Raw genomic sequence first — 20,978 nt, 5'->3', positions numbered from 1 at the left:
ACCCATCTGGACCTGGGCTTTTTTTGTGTGGTAGGCTCTTAATTACTGCCTCAACTTCAGCCTTTGTTATTGGTCTGTTCATAGTTTCAGCTTCCTCCTGGTTTAGGCTTGGGAGGACACAAGTGTCTAGGATTTTATCCATTTCTTCCAGGTTTACTAGTTTATGTGCATAGAGTTGTTTGTAATATTCTCTGATGATGGTTTGAATTTCTGTGGAATCTGTGGTGATTTCCCCCTTATCGTTTTTTATTGCATCTATTTGGTTATTCTCTCGTTTCTTTTTTATCAATCTGGCTAGTGGTCTATTTTGTTGATCTTTTCAAAAAACCAGCTCTTGGATTTATTTATTTTTTTTTTAAGGGGTTTTCGTGTCTCTATCTCCTTCAGTTCTGCTCTGATCTTAGTTATTTCTTGTCTTCTGCTAGGTTTTGAGTTTTCTTGATCTTGCTCCTCTAGCTCTTTCAATTTTGACAATAGGGTGTCAATTTTGGATCTCTCCACTCTTATCATGTGGGCACTTATTGCTATATATTTTCCTCTAGAGACTGCTTTAACTGTGTCCCAGAGATTCTGGTATGTCGTGTCTTTGTTCTCGTTGGTTTCAAAGAACTTCTTTATTTCTGCCTTCATTTCATTGTTTATCCAGTCAACATTCAAGAGCCAGTTGTTCAGTTTCCATGAAGCTCTGAGGTTCTGAATTCTGAGTCCTAACTTGATTGCACTATGGTCTGAGAGACTGTTTGTTATGATTTCAGTTGTTTTGCATTTCCCGAGGAGTGATTTACTTCCAATTATGTGGTCAATTTTAGATTAGGTGTGATGTGGTGCTGACAAGAATGTATATTCTGTGGATTTGGGGTGGAGAGTTCTGTAAATGTCTATCAGGTTTGTTTGTTCCAGGTCTGAGTTCAAGCCCTGGATATCCTTGTTAATATTCTGTCTGGTTGATCTGTCTAATATTGACAGTGGAGTGTTAAAGTTTCCCACTATTATTGTGTGGGAGTCTAAGTCTCTTTGTAAGTCATTAAGAACTTGCCTTATATAGCTGGGTGCTCCTGTATTGGGTCCATATATATTTAGGATCGTTAGCTCTTCTTGTTGTATTGATCCTTTTACCATTATGTAATGTCCTTCTTTGTCTCTTTTGATCTTTGTTGGTTTAAAGTCTATTTTATCAGAGACAAGAATTGCAATGTCTGCTTTTTTTCTTTTCTCTCCATTTGCTTGGTAAATCTTCCTCCATCCCTTTTTTTTGAGCCTTTATGTATCCTTGCATGTGAGATTGGTTTTGGCTTTTTATCCAATTTGCCAGTCTGTGTCTTTTGATTGGTGCATTTAGCCCATTTACATTTAGGGTTAATATTGTCATGTGTGAATTTGATCCTGCCATTCTGATGCTAGCTGGCTGTTCTGCCCGTTAGTTGATGAAGATTCTTCATTTTGTTGATGCTCTTTGGCATTTGGTATGTTTTTGGAATGGCTGGTACTGGTTGTTCCTTTCTTTGTGTAGTGCCTCTTTCAGGAGCTCTTGTAAAGCAGGCCTGGTGGTGACAAAATCTGAGTACTTGCTTGTTCACAAAGGATTTTATTTTTCCTTCACTTCTGAAGCTCAGTTTGGCTGGATATGTAATTCTGGGTTGAAAGTTCTTTTCTCTAAGGATGTTGAAAATTGGCCTCCACTCTCTTCTGGCTTATAGGGTTTCTGCCAAGAGATCTGCTGTGAGTCTGATGGGCTTCCCTTTGTGGGTGACCTGACCTTTCTCTCTGACTGCCCTTAGCATTTTCTCCTTCATTTCAACCCTGGTGAATCTGACGATTATGTGCCTTGGGGTTGCTCTTCTTGCGGACTATCTTTGTGGTGTCCTCTGTATCTCCTGGACTTGAATATTGGCCTGCCTTGCTAGGTTGGGGAAATTTTCCTGGATAATATTCTGAAGAGTATTTTCCAGCTTGGATTCATTCTCTTCATTACATTCAGGTACACCTATCAAACGTAGATTAGGCCTCTTCACATAGTCCCGCATTTCTTGGAGACTTTGTTCATTCCTTTTTACCCTTTTTTCTCTAATCTTGCCTTCTCGTTTTATTTCATTGGTTGATCTTCGACTTCTGATATCCTTTCTTCTGCTTGGTCAATTCGGCTGTTAAGACTTGTGCATGCTTCGCAAAGTTCTCGTGTTGTGTTTTTCAGCTCCATCAAGTCACTCATATTCCTCTCTAAGTTGTCCATTCTTGTTATTATTTCCTCAAATATTTTTTCAATTGTTCTTAGTTTCTTTGCATTGAGTTAGAACGTGTTCTTTTAGCTCATGGAAGTTTCTTATTACCCACCTTCTGAAGTCTGATTCTGTCATTTCATCACACTCATTCTCCATCCATCTTTGTTCCCTTGCTGGTGAGGGGTTGTGGTCCCTTGTAGGAGGCGAGGTGTTCCAGTTTCGGGTGTTTTCCTCCTGTTTGCGCTGGTTTCTTCCCATCTTTGTGGATTTATCCACCTGTTGTTTGAGTAGTTGCTGACTTTCCGATTGGGTCTCTGAGTGTACATCCAGATTGTTGATGATGGAGTATTTCTGTTTCTTAGTTTTCCTTCTAACAGTCTAGTCCCTCGGCTGTAGGACTGCTGAGGTCCACTCCAGGCCCTGCTTGCCTGGGGAACAGCTGCAGCAGCTGAAGAACAGTGAGGGTTGCTACCAGTTTCTTCTTCTGCTATCTTTGTCCCGGAATGATGCCCACCAAGTATCAGTCTGATCAGTTCTTTGTGAGGCGACTCTTTGGATATACAGGGATCAGGGAGCTGCTTGAGGAGACAGTCTGTACTTTATAGAAGCTCAAATGCTGAGCTGTGAGCTCCATTGTTCATTCAGGGCTGCTAGGCAGGTATGTTTAAGTCTGCTGCTGCAGAACTCATAAAGCCCCTTTTTTTCCTCAGGTGCTCTGTCCCGGGGAGTTAGGGCTTTATTTTTGAGTATCAGTTGCACTGTCCTGCCCAGCAAGGAGGCAGTCTAGTCACTGCCTGCTTGCAGAGGCTATGCTGAGCTGCTCTGGGCTCTGCCCTCCTGCCGTGGGCTCTGCCCTGTTGCCGTAATTCCCTGTAGTCCTGTTTATATGGGTGTGGTTAGAGCTGCTGTGGCGATGGTGGCCGGCCTTTGTAATGGCGGACTTTCTCTGTTATGGCGGGTTGCCTTGGCAAGGGCAGGCTGAGTCAGCAATGGCAGAGTACCTCCGTAGGAGTGGAGTGCCTCGGTAATGGCAGACACCCTTCCCCCACAGAGCTGCACCGTCCTGGGTTCAGCTGTGCTTGCCGTGAAACTCTCAACCCTGAGCGTTTCCAATTGCTGTTTTGTTTGTTTTTGTGGGGGTGGTACCCGCCAAGCCTGATCACCTGGCTCCCTGCCTCAGAGCCCCCCCCCCTTTTTTTTTTTTTTTAAGTTGAACAGTTGACTCTCTCCCAGGTGTTCCGGTCGTCTGCTGAAAGGGCGCCTGGATCTGTGTGATTTCCCATGCGGTGACCCACTGCGCCAGCTGAAAAAACATCACTGCCCGGGACTCTCCTAGGCTGGCTTACTGTTTAAGTCCCATTTAATCAGATGAATGTGCTACTCTGCCTTCCCAAATCTCAAATTGCCGGTTTAACAGGGCAACCAGACCAGTGTATTTTGTATGGAGTGCCGCTGCGCTGCGGCGCCGGCCCAAACAGCCGTGCTGGTGGCCCATGGGGCTCCTACACCTGGGAATCTCCTGGTCTGTGGGCAATAAAGATCCGTCTGGAAATGTGGCGTCCACTCACCCTCTGTGCTTTCACTGGGAGCTGCAATCCTGAGTTGCTCCTATAGCACCATCTTCTCCTCTCTCCTATTTTGTTTTGTTTTTGAGACAGAGTATCACTCTTGTTGCCTAGGCTGGAGTGTAATGGTGCAATTTCGGCTCACCACAACCTCTGCCTTCCGGGTTCAAGCAATTCTCCTACCTCAGCCACCCGAGTAGTTGGGATTACAGGCATGAACCACTAAGCCTGGCTAATTTTGTATTTTTAGTAAAGACAGGTGTTCTCCATGTTGGTCAGGCTGGTCTTGAACTCCTGACCTCAGGTGATCTGCCCACCTCAGCCTCCCAAAGTGCTGGGATTACAGGTGTAAGCCACTGCAACTGGCCAATAGGGAAACCTTTTAAATTAAGGTTTTTAAGATCACATAAAACAAGACAACAAAGGACATAAGGATCATACAGTAAAGAGTTTTTTAAAGCAACATAAGTAGAATGTACAGACTGATTATATCACAGGGCAAAATCCAACTATTTGTTATAAGTGACTCACACAGAAAACAAAATGGTAATATTTGGGGCCAGTGCTTTCCAAGGAAAATGGTATGATCTTAATGTGAGACACAGTTTAAATCAAGGTAAAAAGCATTAAATGAGATGAAAGGTATTTTATAATGATAATAAATAATTAGTAATAAACAGCTAAGAACATTTAACCAATGAAAAAAATTAACTTTGAGGAAATTAAAAATTTGTGCATCCCAAATGCCCATTGATAATAGACTGGATTGGAAAAATGTGGCACATATACACCATGGAATATTATGCAGCAATCAGAAATGATGAGTTCGTGTCGTTTGTAGGGACATGGATGAATCTGGAAAACATCATCCTCAGCAAACTGACACAAGAACAGAAAATGAAACACCGCATATTCTCACTCATAGGTGGGTGATGAAAAATGAGAACACATGGACACAGAAAGGGGAGTACTAAACACTGGGGTCTATTGGGGGGAAAAGGGGAGGGCCAGTGGGAGGGGGAGGTGGGGAGGGATAGCCTGGGGAGAAATGCCAAATGTGGGTGAAGGGGAGAAGAAAAGCAAAGCACACTGCCATGTGTGTACCTACGCAACTGTCTTGCATGCTCTGCTCATGTACCCCCAAACCTATAATCCAATAAAAAATTAAAAAAAAAAAAAAAAAAAAAAATTTGTGCATGACAGGAAAAGTAATTTTAGATATTTTATGTGCCCCATTTGGCAATAGTATTTAAATAATGAAAAAAATAATTAAAATGCTATACAACTATTTCAGGAAGGGTATGTACATTAAGAAGGAGAAATGACTAATCTAATAATCTAATAGTCAAATAATATAACATATATAAATAGTGGGCCAAATAATACAGCATCAATATTCATAAAACAAAGAAATATAAGGAGAACGAAGAACATGTAAACACTAACGGCTTTTAAACATCTGAAAAGATGCTCAACCTCTCTAATAAGAGAAATGCAACTGAAAGCCACAATAACTGCTAATTTGATAAGTGAAAGATACACAGATCAAAAAGTCTGGCAAACATACTTCACAAGTATATCCCACTTAAAACTGGGATATAAATTGGTACAGACTCTAAGGAGACTCACTTCTAGAAAATATGCATGCCTTTGCAGCATGAATTTCTATACTGTACTAACCTTCTCCTGGTTTTCCCTTTGTGATATTTCTCTTTTTTATATGAATCTTTGTAATGTACCTTACATCTTTTTGGAAACAAGATGGAGTTGTGAGAGGAATACAAATTGGAAAGGAGGGAGAAAGGGAGGCAGGGAAGAAGGGAAAGAAGAGAGAAGAAAATAGGTTGAGCAGAGAGATTTTGTAGGGAGTGAGATACTGCAGACAGCAAAAAAAATTTTATTCAAATGGGGGCAAAGGATAGAAAAAGCAATGAAATAACCAAAATTAAGTCTAGATATAGATATAAAATATATTTTTGTTGTTGTTGTTATCCAGGCTGGAGAGTGCAGTGGTGTGATCTTGGCTCACTGCAACCTCTGCCTCCAATTCTTGTTCGAGCAATTCTCGTGCCCCAGCCTCCTGAGTAGCTGGGACTACAGGCCTGCACCATCACATCTGGCTAATTTTTGTATTTTTAATAGAGACAGGGTTTCACCACATTGGTCAGGCTGGTCTGGAACTCCTGACCTCGTGATCTACCTGCCTCCGCCTCCCAAAGTGCTGGGATTACAGGCGTGAGCCACTGTGCCTGGCTTAAAATGTCTTTTTTAAGTTAACAAAGTTTATGACATTAAGGCAGATTGCATTTTCCAAATATAATACCTCCCAATATGGCCGGGTGCAGTGGCACACACCTATAATCCCAGCACTTTGGGAGGCCAAGGCAGGTAGATCACGAGGTCAGGAGTTCAAGACCAGCCTAACCAACATGGTGAAACCCTGCCTCTATTTAAATGAATGAATGAATAAAAAAGAATACATCCCAGTATGTCCCATCCTATGTGCATTTATGTGACACTGACATTTGTCTGCAGTGGCAGGGTCTATGTGCCCTCTCCCTGAAGCGGGACACATCTCTATCATTGCTGTAATAGAATACAGCAGAAATGACATCTGTGACTTCTGAGGGTACATCATAACAATATCATGTACTTTTGCATTGTTCTTTTGGGATGCTTCCTCTTGCAATCCACTCACTATGCTGTGAGGAAGCTCAGCCGCATGTATTGGCCAGAATTTAGGCATTCTGGCTGACAGCCAGCCTCAACCTTAGCCTTCAAGATACCCCAGCGCCAGGCATTTGATGGCAAATGCATGTCAGATTTGAAGCAGGCACTGTGAGTTGGGTCCAGTCAACCTCACAACTGTTAGAGATTCATTTAGAAAATGATTGTGGTTATTTTAAACCATTCAGAAAAGTTTTGGAGTAATTTATTTGGGGTAACTAGAACAAACACTATAATCAAAACTTTTTTCCATATATATAACCATATGAACAATTTTGAAATTTGAATTATGATCATACTGTTTTAAAACTTAAAGGGGGTAGGACTTCTGGGGGTTGTAATGTGCTATTTCTTGATTGTACTGAATATACCAGAAGTGTTCACTTTGTGAAAATTAAGTTATAACACTTAATTTGTGCACTCTTCTGATATGATATGCTTTGATAAAAAATGTAATTAAGAAAAGCTTACTAAAATGTGTATGTGTATGTACAGAAATTCATAGAGATTCTTATATACACATATATGACTAAACAGAGAGCCTATATGCCAAAATATTGATGGTCTGCAAGTAGCGGCACTATCAATTCTAAGTCTGTCCAAAAGTTTCTATAATAAACATCCAGCTTGCAGCCTGAAAAAGCTGCAAATGCAAAAAAATTCTTAACTCCCTTTACTCAGTTGTGAAAATGGTAAATAGGATGCGAAATCAGAGCTACACAGAACAAACACCACATTAAAATGAGTCATGTGATCAAATCCCAACTTAACCTAAAAGTTTTAGCCACAACTTACATAAAACAGCCATGTAGCAATTCGATTTCCTGTCCCCAGCTCTTTGAAAGCATCGGGCTCATCTTTCTGTGAATAAAAACACAGCAAATTCAATGGTGTAAAAATTCAGTAATAGAAATACTCTAGTGGCAACTAAACATCAGTAGTAATATCCTGAATATCCGGAAGAATATGCCAAAAACAACCCCAAAAGTTTCCCTTGTAATGTCCAAGGAACTATAAATATCAGGCACTCTTTTTGTAGAGATGGAGTCTTGCTATGTGGACCAGGGTGGTCTTGAACTCCTGGCTTCAAACAATATTCCTGCCTTTGCCTCCCAACATGCTAGGATCACAGGCATGAGCCATCGTACCACCTGGCCTCAAATACTTGCTGACTGAACTTGTATACTGGATCCTTTAGACAAGATTACTGGATAAAAATCAGACTTACTAGCCTAAACAACAGCCATTATCTGCTAACTACAGATTTTAAAAAAATTAATACCTACAATTTTAGCTTTCCAAAAAATAAGACATCAGAGCCACCTCTCAGCTACATTCCTGAAGCTTATTCCCTGTGGTTAAAAAATTTACCTTGAGACTTACTTTGAACTCATGACCTACTGAAGTGTTTCCTAGTATTTTTCTTTTTTGTTTGAGACAGAGTCTTGCTCTTTTGCCCAGGCTGGAGTGCAGTAGCATGATCTCAGCTTACTGCAACCTCCACCTCCGGGGTTCAAACAATTCTCCTGCCTCAGCCTCCCAAGTAATTGGAACTATCGGTGTGCACCACCATGCGTGGCTTTTTTTGTATTTTCAGTAGAGACAAAGTTTCACCATGTTGGCCAGGCTGGTCTTGAACTCCTGCCATCAAGTGATCTGCCCACCTCAGCCTCCCAAAGTGCTGGGATTACAGGCATGAGCCACCACGCCTGGACCCTAGTATTATTTTTCTAATAATACCAGTAAAGTGACTTTTAGCACTTCCATTAAGCTAGAGCGTTAATATCTAGATATTTATATCTAAATTAAAATACAATACAACCTCTTGGCATTTCTCCCAGAAAAATGAAAATGTGCTTTTCACACAGAAATGTATACGCATCTTTATTTGTAATAGCCAAAAACTAAAAACTATCTAAATGTTCTCGATGGGTGAATAGCTAAACTGTGATATATCCATAACATGGAATACTGGTTGAGCATACCAAAAATCGAAAATCCAAAATGCTCCAAAGTTCAAAACTTTAGTGCTAACATGACACAAGTGGGAAATTTCCACACATATTACTCCCTAAAGTAGCTCCCCATACACACTACCCCCCACCCAGGATGGAAACAGACAGTTCTCTGTAAGGCTCCTGCATCACAAGAGATTTCTTTTTTTTAATTTTTTTTTTTTTTTTTTTGAGACAGGGTTTCACCATGTTGGTCAGACTGGTCTCGAACTCCTGACCTCAGGTAATCCACCCACCTCAGCCTCCCAAAGTGCAGGATTACAGGCGTGAGCCACCACACCCAGTCAAGAGATTTATTTTCAAACCCATTGTTTCTTTATTGAAGGTGTAATCCTTGCGGAGATTTAAATTTTATTCCAGGGTCTCAAATTCAGCAGCCTATACTGTGGCAGATACTCTTACAGAGCTGTTAATTCCCAAAGCTGTAGTTCCTGGTGGCACGTGCCTCTAGCCTGTGTTTTGTCCCCTCTTTAATTCTCTAGGTTTGGCATCATCTTTGTTCAGTTTGCCTGTTGGACTACCCTTTACTTTCTTCCAGGCTTGCCAATGCATTTAAAAGTATCTTAAGTAATTGTATTGGGTATCTCGGTGGGCGTTTTTTTTTTTCTTTTTTACTTCTCTCTCCCTTACTGCAAAATCCCACTGCAGTTGCAGTGGTCTCTATACCTATTGCAATAGCATCCCCTTGAATGAAGTCTGCCTTACCATCTTTAACAAGTGTCAAGAATAAATTTTTCTTTAACAATATAATGCATAAGCCTCAGTGAATTTCTTTTTTTTTTTTTTTTTAACTTACCCGTGCAAAGTCAAAATGGGGTTCATACTGTCCTCCAACTCCATAATTTGCTACCTGGAGGAAAGACACAAAGCATGAAAGAACTATGAAGATTACTATTCAAAAAAATCGGTAAGATCATGGTCAGGTATTTACAGAGAAATGAAAAGTATTTAAAATCAATGAGGCTGGGCGCAGTGGCTCACGCCTGTAATCCCAGCACTTTGGGAGGTCAAGGAGGGCGGATCACAAGGTCAGGAGTTCAAGACCAGCCTGGCCATGGAGAAACCCCGTCTCTACTGAAAACACAAAAATTAGCCGGGCATGGTGGCAGGCACCTATAGTCAGCTACTCGGGAGGCTGAGGCAGAAGAATAGCTTGAACTTGGGAGGCGGAGGTTGCAGTGAGCCAAGATCGCGCCATTGCACTCCAGCCTGGGCAACAAGAGTGAAACTCCATCTCAATAAAAAACAAAACAAAAAAATCAATGAGAGTACCTATGAAATATTATAATATATAAATATATTTTCCCCAATCCCCCACTCTCCCACCAGACAGAGGGTCTCAAGCTGTCACCCAGGCTGGAGTGCAGTGATACAATCATAGCTCACTGCAGCCTCAACCTTTGGGGCACAAGCAATCCTCCCACTTCAGTCTCCTGAGTAGCTGGGACTTACAGGTACATGCTACCACAGCCAGCTAATTTTTTAAAATTTAATACATAAGCTAAAATTTGAGATTCCTATTATTTGGTTTCACTAAACACTTTCCTTTGGAACTTAAAAAATATTTTCCAAAGCCCCAAATGCTGGCAAACTCCCAATCTACTTTAATAAAATCGCTTTTCTTTCATATTTTTTCCCTACTAAAAAAGGGAAGAAGTTAATACCAAATGAATTCCTCCTGCAAAGAGCCCTAACCGCTTCAGTTGGTTATGACAATGTCCCAGTGTGACAAGCAAAATGTAAGAAAAATATCTGGTCTGAGTTCAAGTTCCAGCTCTCTTAATTACAACGTAGGTAACTTTGGATATAATCTCAGTTTTCTTATTTGGTAAAATGAGGAGAAGAATACTTAACTCTTTCCCTCAATCACACAACACAATAAAAATGCTGACAAAAATCAAAGAACATAATTAACAGTGCTATTGATGAAACCAGAAGGAGAATATTGGTAGAACTGGAACTACTGCTAGAGGGTATCTTGCTCTGGGGGCCAGTAGCCAGAGCACCTCTTCATCCCTGAAGCTAAGGCAGAAATGGAGGCCTACCTGGAGGTCTGACATTCCCAAGCAGAGCTGCCAGCAGTTGTTACACCCTTCCTGGTAGGGCCAAGAGAAGTAGAACTGCTCTACCTACCCTTCCCCCAACTCCATGAGGCAGGAGCTGCAGCTGTGCACTCCCCCTTCCAAGAAAACAATATTTTGGCAGAACCCTGCCTCCCAGGGTTCTGGGCCACTCAGAACAGTCACATCCCCTGGGCCTGAGCTGAAGCAGCACATTACCCTTAGGGAATTGGTGCACTGGCCAAGCTGAGCAGCTGCACATCCCAGGGATGAAGTAGTACCCAGAGACCCAGGGAAACAGAGCAATGGCTAAGCTGAGAAATGTACCCTGCAGGACAAATAACTCTAATACCCTGCTTCCCTGGAGAGTCTGTATGGCTGAGACACTTTCTAGAGAGTGAAGTCATTGCTGTGCTGCGCTCTGCCCCACAGGGCCAAAACAACAAGCATTCTGGGGTACTTGTTCCCACTGGACCTGGCCTCACAGAGTCTGGGATCCGTCTGAGCCCCACCAATCCAGGTTCTAGAGTGACCACTACATGGTGCCTCATCCTCAGGGATTGGAGTTGCCACTAAGCCCTACTGGCTCAGGCTCCTAAATTATAGCCATATCCTGCATCCCAGACTCAAACCTCCAGAGCACCCTCTCTTCCCTGGAGTTGGGCCAGGCTATGCCCCGTCCTCCAGGGGTAGAATCACAGCTACAACCCGACCCCCTTTTCCCAAGCAGCTAGAGGGTGCCTCAGTCACAGATCCTGGGGCTATGGGCTACCTACATCCAACCCTGCCACAGAGAGTGAACCTGTAACCTAAGACCCAGATGTTACAATAGGTATGCAAGACCTTGAGTCCAGGATCCTGGCCCCACAGCCACTCCAAATGCATGCACCCGGACTGCAGCACCATGGCAGCACATGTCAAACCTGCCACCAAGAAGAGAAGCTGCGCATCCCAGGGCTGAAGTAGTACCCAGAGACCCTGCAGGATGAAATCTCGCTCTGTCACCAGGCTGGAGTGCAGTGGCATGATCTTGGCTCACTGCAACCTCTGCCTTCCAGCTTCAAGGGATTCTCCTGCCTCAGCCTCCCGAGTGGCTGGGACTACATGTGCGTGCCACCATGCCTGGCTAGTTTTTTTGTTTTTTGGGGTTTTTTTTTGTATTTTTAGTAGAGACGGGGTTTCACCATGTTGGCCAGGATGGTCTCAATCTCTTGACCTCAGATCCGCCCACCTTGGCCTCCTAACGTGCTGGGATTACAGGTGTGAACCACTGTGCCCGGTCATGAATCAGAATTTCAACAAAGATATCATAAAAAAAGAACCAAACAAAAATCTTGCAGCTGAAGAATTCAATGAATAAAATTAAAAATACAATACAAAGCTGCACCAGCACACTTGATGAAGCAAAACAATCTCTGAACCTGAAGATATATTGTTTGATATTACTCAGAGGAGAAAAATAAAAGGAAACAAGAATGAAAAAGGATAAAGACAGCCTACAAGACTTATGGGGCACTATTAAACATTTCTATTGCAGGAGTTCCAAAAGGAGAAGAGAGAGTAAAAGGCATAGAAAACCTATTTAATAATAGCTGAAAACTTCCCAAGTCTGGGGAGAGATAAGGGTATCCAACTCCAGGAAGTTCGAAAGTCCCCAAATAGATTTAACCCAAAAAGGTCTTCTCTGAAGCACATTTTAATCAAATTTCCAAACATCAAAGACAAAGAATTTGAAGAACAGCAAGATAACTAGATTAACAAAGAAAAAAAGGAAGATCCAAAAAGCACAATCAGAAATAACAAAGGTGACAGTACGACTGGCCCCGAAGAAATATAAAAAGTCCCCAGAGACTATTATGAACCTCTATGCACAGAAGCTAAAAAACACAGAAGAAACGGATAATTCCTGGAAAAACACAACCACCCAAGATTGAACTAGGAAAAACTGAAACCCTGAACAGACCAATAAGGAGTTCTGAAATTGAATTTTAATTTAAAAAACCTACTAACCAAAAACAGCCCTGTACTACATGGAATCACAGCTGAATTTTACCAGACAAAGAAGAGCTAGTACCAATCCTACTGCAATTATTCCAAAAAATTGAGGAGGAAAGACTCCTCCCTAACTAATTTTATGAAACCAACATCATTCTAATACCAAAACCCAGCAGAGAGATGATGGAAAAAGAACACTTCAGGATATTCCTCATGAACACAGACACAAAAATACTAGAAAACGAAACCTAGCAGCACATCAAAAAGTTAATTTACTGTAATCAAGTAGGCTTTATTCGTGGGATGCTAGGTTGGTTCAATAAATATAATTCACCACATAAATAGAATTTAAAAACATATGATCATCTCCATGGATGGAGAAAAGGCTTTCAAAAAAAATTTAACATCCTGTCCAGGCACAGTGGCTCACACCTGTAATCCCAGCACTTTAGGAGGCTAAGGCAGGTGGATCACCTAAGGTCAGGAGTTCAAGACCAGGTTGGCCAACATGGTGAAACCTTGTCTCTACAAAAAACAGAAAAATTAGCTGGGCATAGTGGCAGGGGCCTGTAATCCCAGTTACACAGGAGGCTAAGGCAGGAGAATTGCTTTAATCCAGGAGGCAGAGGTTGCAGTGAGCCGAGATCGTGCCACTGCACTCCAGCCTGGGCAACAGAGTAAGACTTCATCTCAAAATAAGTTTTTAAAAAAGAAATAAAAGATATTAGCAAGGATGAGAGGCATGCTCATACACTGCTGGTGGAAATGTAAATTAGTACAATCACTATGGAGAACAGTATAGAAGTTCCTTAAAAAACTAAAAATAGATCTACTATATGATCTATAGTAGATAGATCCCAATGCCAAGTATATATCAGAAAGAAATGAAATTAGCATGATAAAGAGATATCCACATTCCCATGTTTATTGCAGGACTATTCACAATAGCCAACATATGGAATCAACCTAAGTGTCCATCAACAGACGAATGGAAAAAGAAAATGTGGTGTTTATAGATAACGAAACACTATTCAGCCATAAGAATGGAATCTTGTCACTTGTGGAAACATGGATGAAACTGGAGTTCATTATATTAAGCAAATAAGCCCAGCACAGAAAGACAACTATCACATGTTCTCATCACTCGCATGTGGAAGCTAAAAATGTTGATCTCATGGAGGTAGAGGATGATGGTTACCAGAGCTGGGAAGGGTGAGTGGGATAGGGAAAAGCGGGGAGAATAAAGAAAGGTTGGTTAATGGGTATAAAAGTATAGTTAGATGGAAGAAATAAGTTCTAGTGTTCAATAGCACAGTAGGGTGACCATAGTTTATTTTTATTTTTTGGGGGACAGTGTTTCACTCTAGCTGCCCAAGCTAGAGTGCAATGAATGGCTCAATCTTGGCTCACCACAACCTCCGCCTCCTGGGTTCAAGCGATTCTCCTACCTCAGCCTCCTGAGTAGCTGGACTACAGGCATGTGCCACCATGCCCAGCTAATTTTTTGTATTTTTAGTGGAGATGGGGTTTTACCATGTTGGCCAGGGTGGTCTCGATCTCCTGACCTTGTGATCTGCCCAACTCAGCCTTCCAAAGTTCTGGGATTACAGGCGTGAGCCACCGCACCCGGCCAATTTATTATTGTATATTTAAAAATAGCTAGAAAAGATTTGAAATGCTCCTAAAAAAAACTGTTTGAGGTGATGGGTATCTTAATTACCCCGACTTCATCATTACACATTTATGCATGTATCAAAATATCACAAGTATACCATAAATATACAATTTTTAATAAAAACAGAAGAAGATCATGTGTTCTGACAAAGATGGGAGTAGGATGGCATCAAACCATATCACTGTAAAACACACACACAAAATAAAGTTTTAAAACTTAATTAGAAAAAGGAAACTAACTGCTTTAAGAATACATTTTGAGGCCGGGCGCGGTGGCTCAAGCCTGTAATCCCAGCACTTTGGGAGGCCGAGGCGGGTGGATCACGACGTCAACAGATCGAGACCATCTTGGTCAACATGGTGAAACCCCGTCTCTACTAAAATTACAAAAAATTAGCTGGGCACGGTGGTGCGTGCCTGTAATCCCAGCTGCTCAGGAGGCTGAGGCAGGAGAATTGCCTGAACCCAGGAGGCGGAGATTGCGATGAGCCGAGATCGCGCCATTGCACTCCAGCCTGGGTAACAAGAGCGAAACTCCGTCTCAAAAAAAAAAAAAAAAAAAAAAAAAAAAGAATACATTTTGGTCATCTGATAAATTGATGGTTTATTATTTAAAGTTGAAAAAAAGCCAGGCACAGTGGCTCATGCCTATAATCCCAACATGTCAGGAGGCCAAGGCAGGCAGATCACTTGAGGCCAGAGTTTGAGACCAGCCTGGCCAACATGTTAAAACCCCATCTCTACTAAAAATACAAAAATTAGCAAGGTGTGGTGGCATATGCCTATAGTCCCAGCTACTCAGGAGGCTGAGGCGTGAGAATCACTTGAGCCCAGGGGGCAGAGGTGCAGTGATCCAAGATTGCACCACTGCACTCCAGTGAGACTGTCTCCAAAAAACAAAAAAACAAAAAAAGTTGAAAAGAAGCAAAAATATCACCTTTCTAATGAACTTATGAGCTGCATACTGACTGCATCTGTCTTAGAATTTTGCAACCAGGCCAGATGCAGTGGAGCACGCCTGTAATCCAGCACTTTGGGAGGCCAAGGCAGGTGGATCACTTGAGGTCAGGAGTTCAAGACCAGCCTGGTCAACATGGTAAAACCCTGTCTCTACTAAAAATACAAAATTAGCTGGGTGTGGTGGTGCAGGCCTATAATCCCAGCTACTAGGGAGGCTGAGGCAGTAGAATCACTTGAATCAGGAGACAGAGGCTGTATAATCCCAGCTACTAGGGAGGCTGAGGCAGTAGAATCACTTGAATCAGGAGACAGAGGTTGTAGTGAGCTGAGATCATGCCACTGCACTCTAGCCTGAGCCACAGACCAACTCTGTCTCAAACAATTAATAAATAAATATTGCAACCAGAAAGGCTATAATAAAAGCATTGGTTAATAAAGGCATTGGGTTTTTTTTTTAGTGCACATTTTGATAATTTCAAAAAAACTAATACAGAAAAGGGGACTCAAATATTTTAAAAAGCATTTTTCTGGGCCGGGTGTGGTGGCTCACACCTGTAATCCCAGCACTTTGGGAGGCTAAGGCAGGTGGATCACAGGGTCAAGAGATTGAGACCATCCTGGTCAACATGGTGAAACCCCGTCTCTACTAAAAATACAAAAATTTAGCTGGGCATGGTGGCGCACGCCTGTAATCCCAGCTACTCGGGAGGCTGAGGCAGGAGAATTGCCTGAACCCAGGAGGTGGAGGTTGTGGTAAGCCGAGATCACACCGTTGCACTCCTGCCTGGGTAACAAGAGCGAAACTCCATCTCAAAAAAAAAAGTATTTTTCTACAGGAAAATGCTAAAGAATAGTAAATAATGTCTGACAAAGGGGAAGACTAAGCTATTTCTTTTCTCTGGTTTATAGGCCTATGCTTAATTTTTTACTATTGAAACCAAATAAGATTATTATACACTGATTTTATGTTTATTCCCTATAACTAACATTCCTGTATGTACCAGTTTACTACACATATTTTGAGTCAAGTTGTGATTATGATGGAGTGAATAATTACTATTTCAGGACAGCTTCTTTTGATGACAAATGGTTTGTAGATTTAAGAGAAGTGATGAAAAAAGTTGGTTCTGTGATTCATTATTAAAATAAAGGAAATGGGCAGCCCCCTGGCACCAAGCAGCCTGAAAATGCCCCAACCCAGAAGGTAAAATAAAGGAAAACTAATTGCTTTAAAAAAAAAAAAAAAAAGAATGAAAAAGAGAAATTATTTTTTAAAACCCACCCTGGCCACTTGACAGGTAAACTGAGGCCTGGGGATGGAAAAAAAAAATTACAGTGTACTAAGTATTAGTGATATATATTTTTCATTTCCCTAGACATCTATATTTAACAGTAAGAGTTTTCATGTTTCGACAATTAATTTAAAAGTCACAGAACAATCATAATTTTCCCCATTAATTATCAAAACCACTTTGCATGGTTGCAGCTTACAGGGTCACTTTTTATGATCCCAAACTACTATACAAATTGAGGACTGCCTGTTCATCGTCAGGAAATCTCCTCTGAAGCATCTCTTGACGTGTAAAAATGACTTAAGGATAATGTGATTACCTACCTGTAATTCCTCTGCTGTGGAAACATCTAGTCCTGTTAGATCTTGTATTCTCATATTAATTCGAGATACCACAGGGTTTTCATAGCCAGAGAGCCAGGCACTAAAAATGAGAAGAAAATATTAGTTTTACTGATAATGTTTCATTACAATGGAGACTAACAGCTGTTATTAGGAAAGCCACATATTTAATAGAAAGGAATAAACCTTTCCTGAAGCCATTTAGTTCATTTTCTTGTTGTATATCATCTTTATTAATGGATATAATAATTTTTTTTAAATGAAATGTTCTGTTAGAGGTTAGAAAGAAAAAACTAACCTCGCTTATTATAACGCTTCTATGAAAACAGTTGGATTAATGTAAGGAGGCTATATTGAAGGCACTAACATTGAGAACTTCAAAAAATTCCTTAAAAAGCCACAGCAAACAAAACAACTGTTCCTTCCAGGTAAGGTATAGAAACTGACAAGGGGGAAGTTACGGGGTCTTTAGCCTGATCTACATAATGCTAATATTTTATAAGAAAAAAAGTTCTGCTTAAATTAAGTTGTGAAAAGGTACCCAAACACACCTACTGAAGGATGGACAACAACAAGTGTTGGTAAGGATGTGAAGAAACTGGAGCCCTCATACATTGCTGTTAGGAATGTAAAAGGTGCAGTCACTTTGGAAAACAGTTTGATAGTTGCTCAAAATGCTAAACACAGTTACCTAATGACCCAGCAATTTACTTCTAGGTATATATCCAAGATAAAATTTTATGTCCATACAAAAACTCGTACAGAAATGTTATGGCAGCATTACACATGATAGCCAAACAGTAGAAATGACCCAAATATCCATCCATTTATCAATGGATACCTAAAATGTGGAATTATCTATGAACTGGAATATTATTGTGTCACAAAAAGGAATAAAGTACTGGCAGGCACAGTGGCTCATTCCTGTAATCCCAGCACTATGGGAGGCCAAGGTGGAAAGGTAATTTGAGGCCAGGAGTTTGAGACAAGCCTGGGCAACACAGTGAGACCCCAACTCTACAAAAAATTTTTTAAATTAGCTGGGCATGGTGGTATGCACCTGTAGTTTCAGCTACTCTGGCAGCTGAGGCAAGAGAACCACTTGAGCATAGGAGTTCAAGGCTGCAGTGAGTTATGATCACACCAATGCACTCCAACCTTGACAACAGAACAAGACCCGGTCTCTACAAACATGCTACAACACGGATGAAACATCATGTTAAGTCAAATAAGCCAGATACAAAAGGTTATGTGTTACATAATACCACTTCTGTGAAATATACAGAATAGGTAAATAAATAGAGAACAGAAAGTTGATTAGTGGTTGCCAGGGGATGGGGCTGGGGGGAATGGGTAATGACTCCTAATGGGTACAGGATTTTTTTGAGTGACGAAAATGTTGTGGAATTAGACACTGGTTATAGTTGCACAAGGCTAAAAACCACTGAAATGCATACTTTAAAATCATGTATTTTATGATATGGGAACTGTATCTCGATTTTAAATCGCACCCCCAAATTCAGCTACATCCCTTTTTTACATGTGCTTTTACCCAATCAGTCCTTTGCTTTCTTCACTTCTCTCACTGAGCTTTGATTCCATAGTTTATCAATTAAACAATATTCTTTCTAAATGCCTAAATTCAACTGTCTGTCAAACACAATCCTGGATGAATCTCTCTTTTCTCCAAGCTTATATCTATGTCACAAAACCCTACTGGAGAAAGTCATGAAATAGGGCAGATATGTTCCACTAAAAATTCATGAATACTAACTTCAAATGGGCCCTTCACTTTTACTTCCTCTTCCACTCTGAACCCTAACTCACTTCAGCCTCTCCCTTCACTCAGTAGATAATGTATCTTCTACTTCATAGAGGAAATAAACACCATTACAACTTAATTAAAAATTACTTCCCCAACTCTGTATATCCCTCCAGCCACCAACCTTTCTTCTCCCTCTTCAAGCTAACTTTGTCAGATGCCTCATCTCTGAACCCATTAGAGTCTAGCTTTAGTCACTTATCACTTCATCAAAATTGATCTTGCTAATGTTACCCATAAGCCTATTGTGCTTCTAAATCTAATGACATTTTCCAGTTCTCATTGTATTTGTTCCTTTGGTAACATTTGTGACAACACTCATCCTTTTGGAAACTCTCTCAAACACTCATGCTCCAGGCATTCCTCCAGTGTCTCAGGCTGCTTTGTCTTGGTCTCCTAATTTATAGCCTCCAACACTGCATTCTGCCTCCCTCTCAGGACTGCAGCAACATTTCCTCAAGAACACATTTCCTCTAGCCCTAAGGCTAGTGCATATGCTCTTCTCTCTGCCCAGAATATTCTTTTTTACTTTGCAAAATTAAGACTTTGGATATCACCTTGGTTACCACTTCTTTAGAGGACCTTTCCTTTACCTCTCCCCCTGCCAGACAAAGTCAGAACTTCCAGAGACAGAGAAAGCGAGCAGGCATGGCAGAGAGAAAGAAAGTGGGTGTGTTTCTTTAATAAGAGGAAGAAGAAAGATGACATGGAGAAGACAGAAGTTTTTACTAATCCCAATGTGAAACTAACATGACATCCTATTAGAATTAAACAGGGCAGATATACAATATGGTGGATTCTTAGAATGAACGTAAGATTTATCCTATATTACTAAAACTATTTGCTTGATGATCTCTTGAGAATTTTTTCTGGCTGTGTATTATAGAATTCCTCAGTGTAGCAAAAATGGGAAGAATCAAAGTGTTATTGTTGTAAAGAATATAGCTAATAAGTATATTAAGAACTTTTTTTCTTCCAATTCTGCCCAAGTTCCTGGTAGAACTAATCTGGTATGTTAACGTACCTGTCTTTTCTACCTGGTACAATTTGATGGATGTTTGAACTTTGTAAGCAACCAACCCAATTACTGACTTGACTTTTACAGGTAATTGCAATGTCAAATTGGCAAGTATTCTAATAAAGCTTCAAACTAAACACATCACGAAGAAACTGTTCCTATTCCATCCTGGAACCTATGACACACAGAGTACCTGTATTCTGATATCTTCAACTTCCCTCCCTGCTACCAACACCTTTAAATACCTACTCTTATCTTTTCCTCTTATACTCTGGTGGAATCACTGTCCTTCAGCCTTACAGAGGCAGACTTTCTAAGTATGCTTTTGAGTCTATCCTTTCTAACCCCACATGCCTTACTCCAGCAGTTATTGCCTCCTTCTTATCTTTAATCTCCTCCCTGTCAATGCTTCCTTATTGAAGTCTCCTGCTACCAAGAAAAATAACTTCACTTCAGCCATTCTAGCAAATTACCATTCCAATCTTTCACTTTACTCCTTTAAAACTGCAAAAGCGAGAAAAGCTTGTTACATTCCACAAATGGTCATGGAACACCAGCTATTTACATGCAAAGAAATAAGCTGGACCTCTACTTTACATTATAGACCTAAATGTAAAAGCTAAAATAGGCTGGGCGCGGTGGCTCACACCTGTAGTCCCAGCACTTTTGGAGGCCAAAGTGGGTGGATCACAAGGTGAGGAGTTTGAGACTAGCCTGGCTAAGATGTTGAAATCCTGTCTCTACTAAAAATACAAATTGGTCAGGTATGGTGGCAGGTGCCTGTGGTCCCAGCTACTCGGGAGGCTAAGGCAGAAGAACTGCTTGATCCCAGGGGGCAGAGGTTGTAGTGAGCCAAGATCACGCCACTGCACTCCAGCCTGGGTGACAGTGAGACTCCATCTCAAAAATAAATAAATAAAAGCTAAAATTATAAAAACTCTGGGAAGAAAACACAGGAGCAAATCTTTATGACATTGGACTAGGCAATGGTTTAGCTATGACATCAGAAGCACAGGCAACAAAAGGAATAAACAGGACATTATCCAAACAAAAACCTTCTGTGCTTCAAAGAATACCATCAGGAAAGTCAAACAGACTGGGCACGGTGGCTCACATCTGTAATCCCAGCACTTTGGGAATCCGAGGCAGGAAAATCTCTTGAGTTCAAGACCAGTCTGGGCAACCTAGCAAGACCCTATCTCCACAAAAAAAGTTTAAAAACTAGCCAGGCATGGTGGCTACTCATGAGGCTGGATGAAGTATCACTTAAGCCCCAGAGGTCAAGGCCGC

General features: G+C 41.1%; 1 protein-coding gene across 6 annotated transcripts in view; it reads right to left on the bottom strand.

Annotated features, from left to right (window-relative positions):
- The window catches only part of P4HA1 (prolyl 4-hydroxylase subunit alpha 1), a 98,532-nt gene that overhangs the window by 10,799 nt on the left and 66,755 nt on the right, over window positions 1–20,978 (bottom strand). For all 6 annotated transcript variants that reach the window (XM_054242325.2, XM_078345603.1, XM_009009739.5 and 3 more), the window contains 3 exons: window positions 16,831–16,930; window positions 9,323–9,376; window positions 7,307–7,372 (listed from right to left, as the gene is read on the bottom strand). In XM_054242325.2, coding sequence (XP_054098300.1) covers window positions 7,307–7,372; window positions 9,323–9,376; window positions 16,831–16,930 — 220 coding nt within the window. The remainder of the gene's footprint in view (window positions 1–7,306; window positions 7,373–9,322; window positions 9,377–16,830; window positions 16,931–20,978) is intronic.

The sequence above is a fragment of the Callithrix jacchus genome, chromosome 12 (assembly GCF_049354715.1).
Source record: "Callithrix jacchus isolate 240 chromosome 12, calJac240_pri, whole genome shotgun sequence".
Lineage (NCBI taxonomy): Eukaryota > Metazoa > Chordata > Mammalia > Primates > Cebidae > Callithrix > Callithrix jacchus.
Note: the sequence above shows the minus strand (reverse complement) of the source record. Positions and strands in the feature narration are given on the sequence as shown.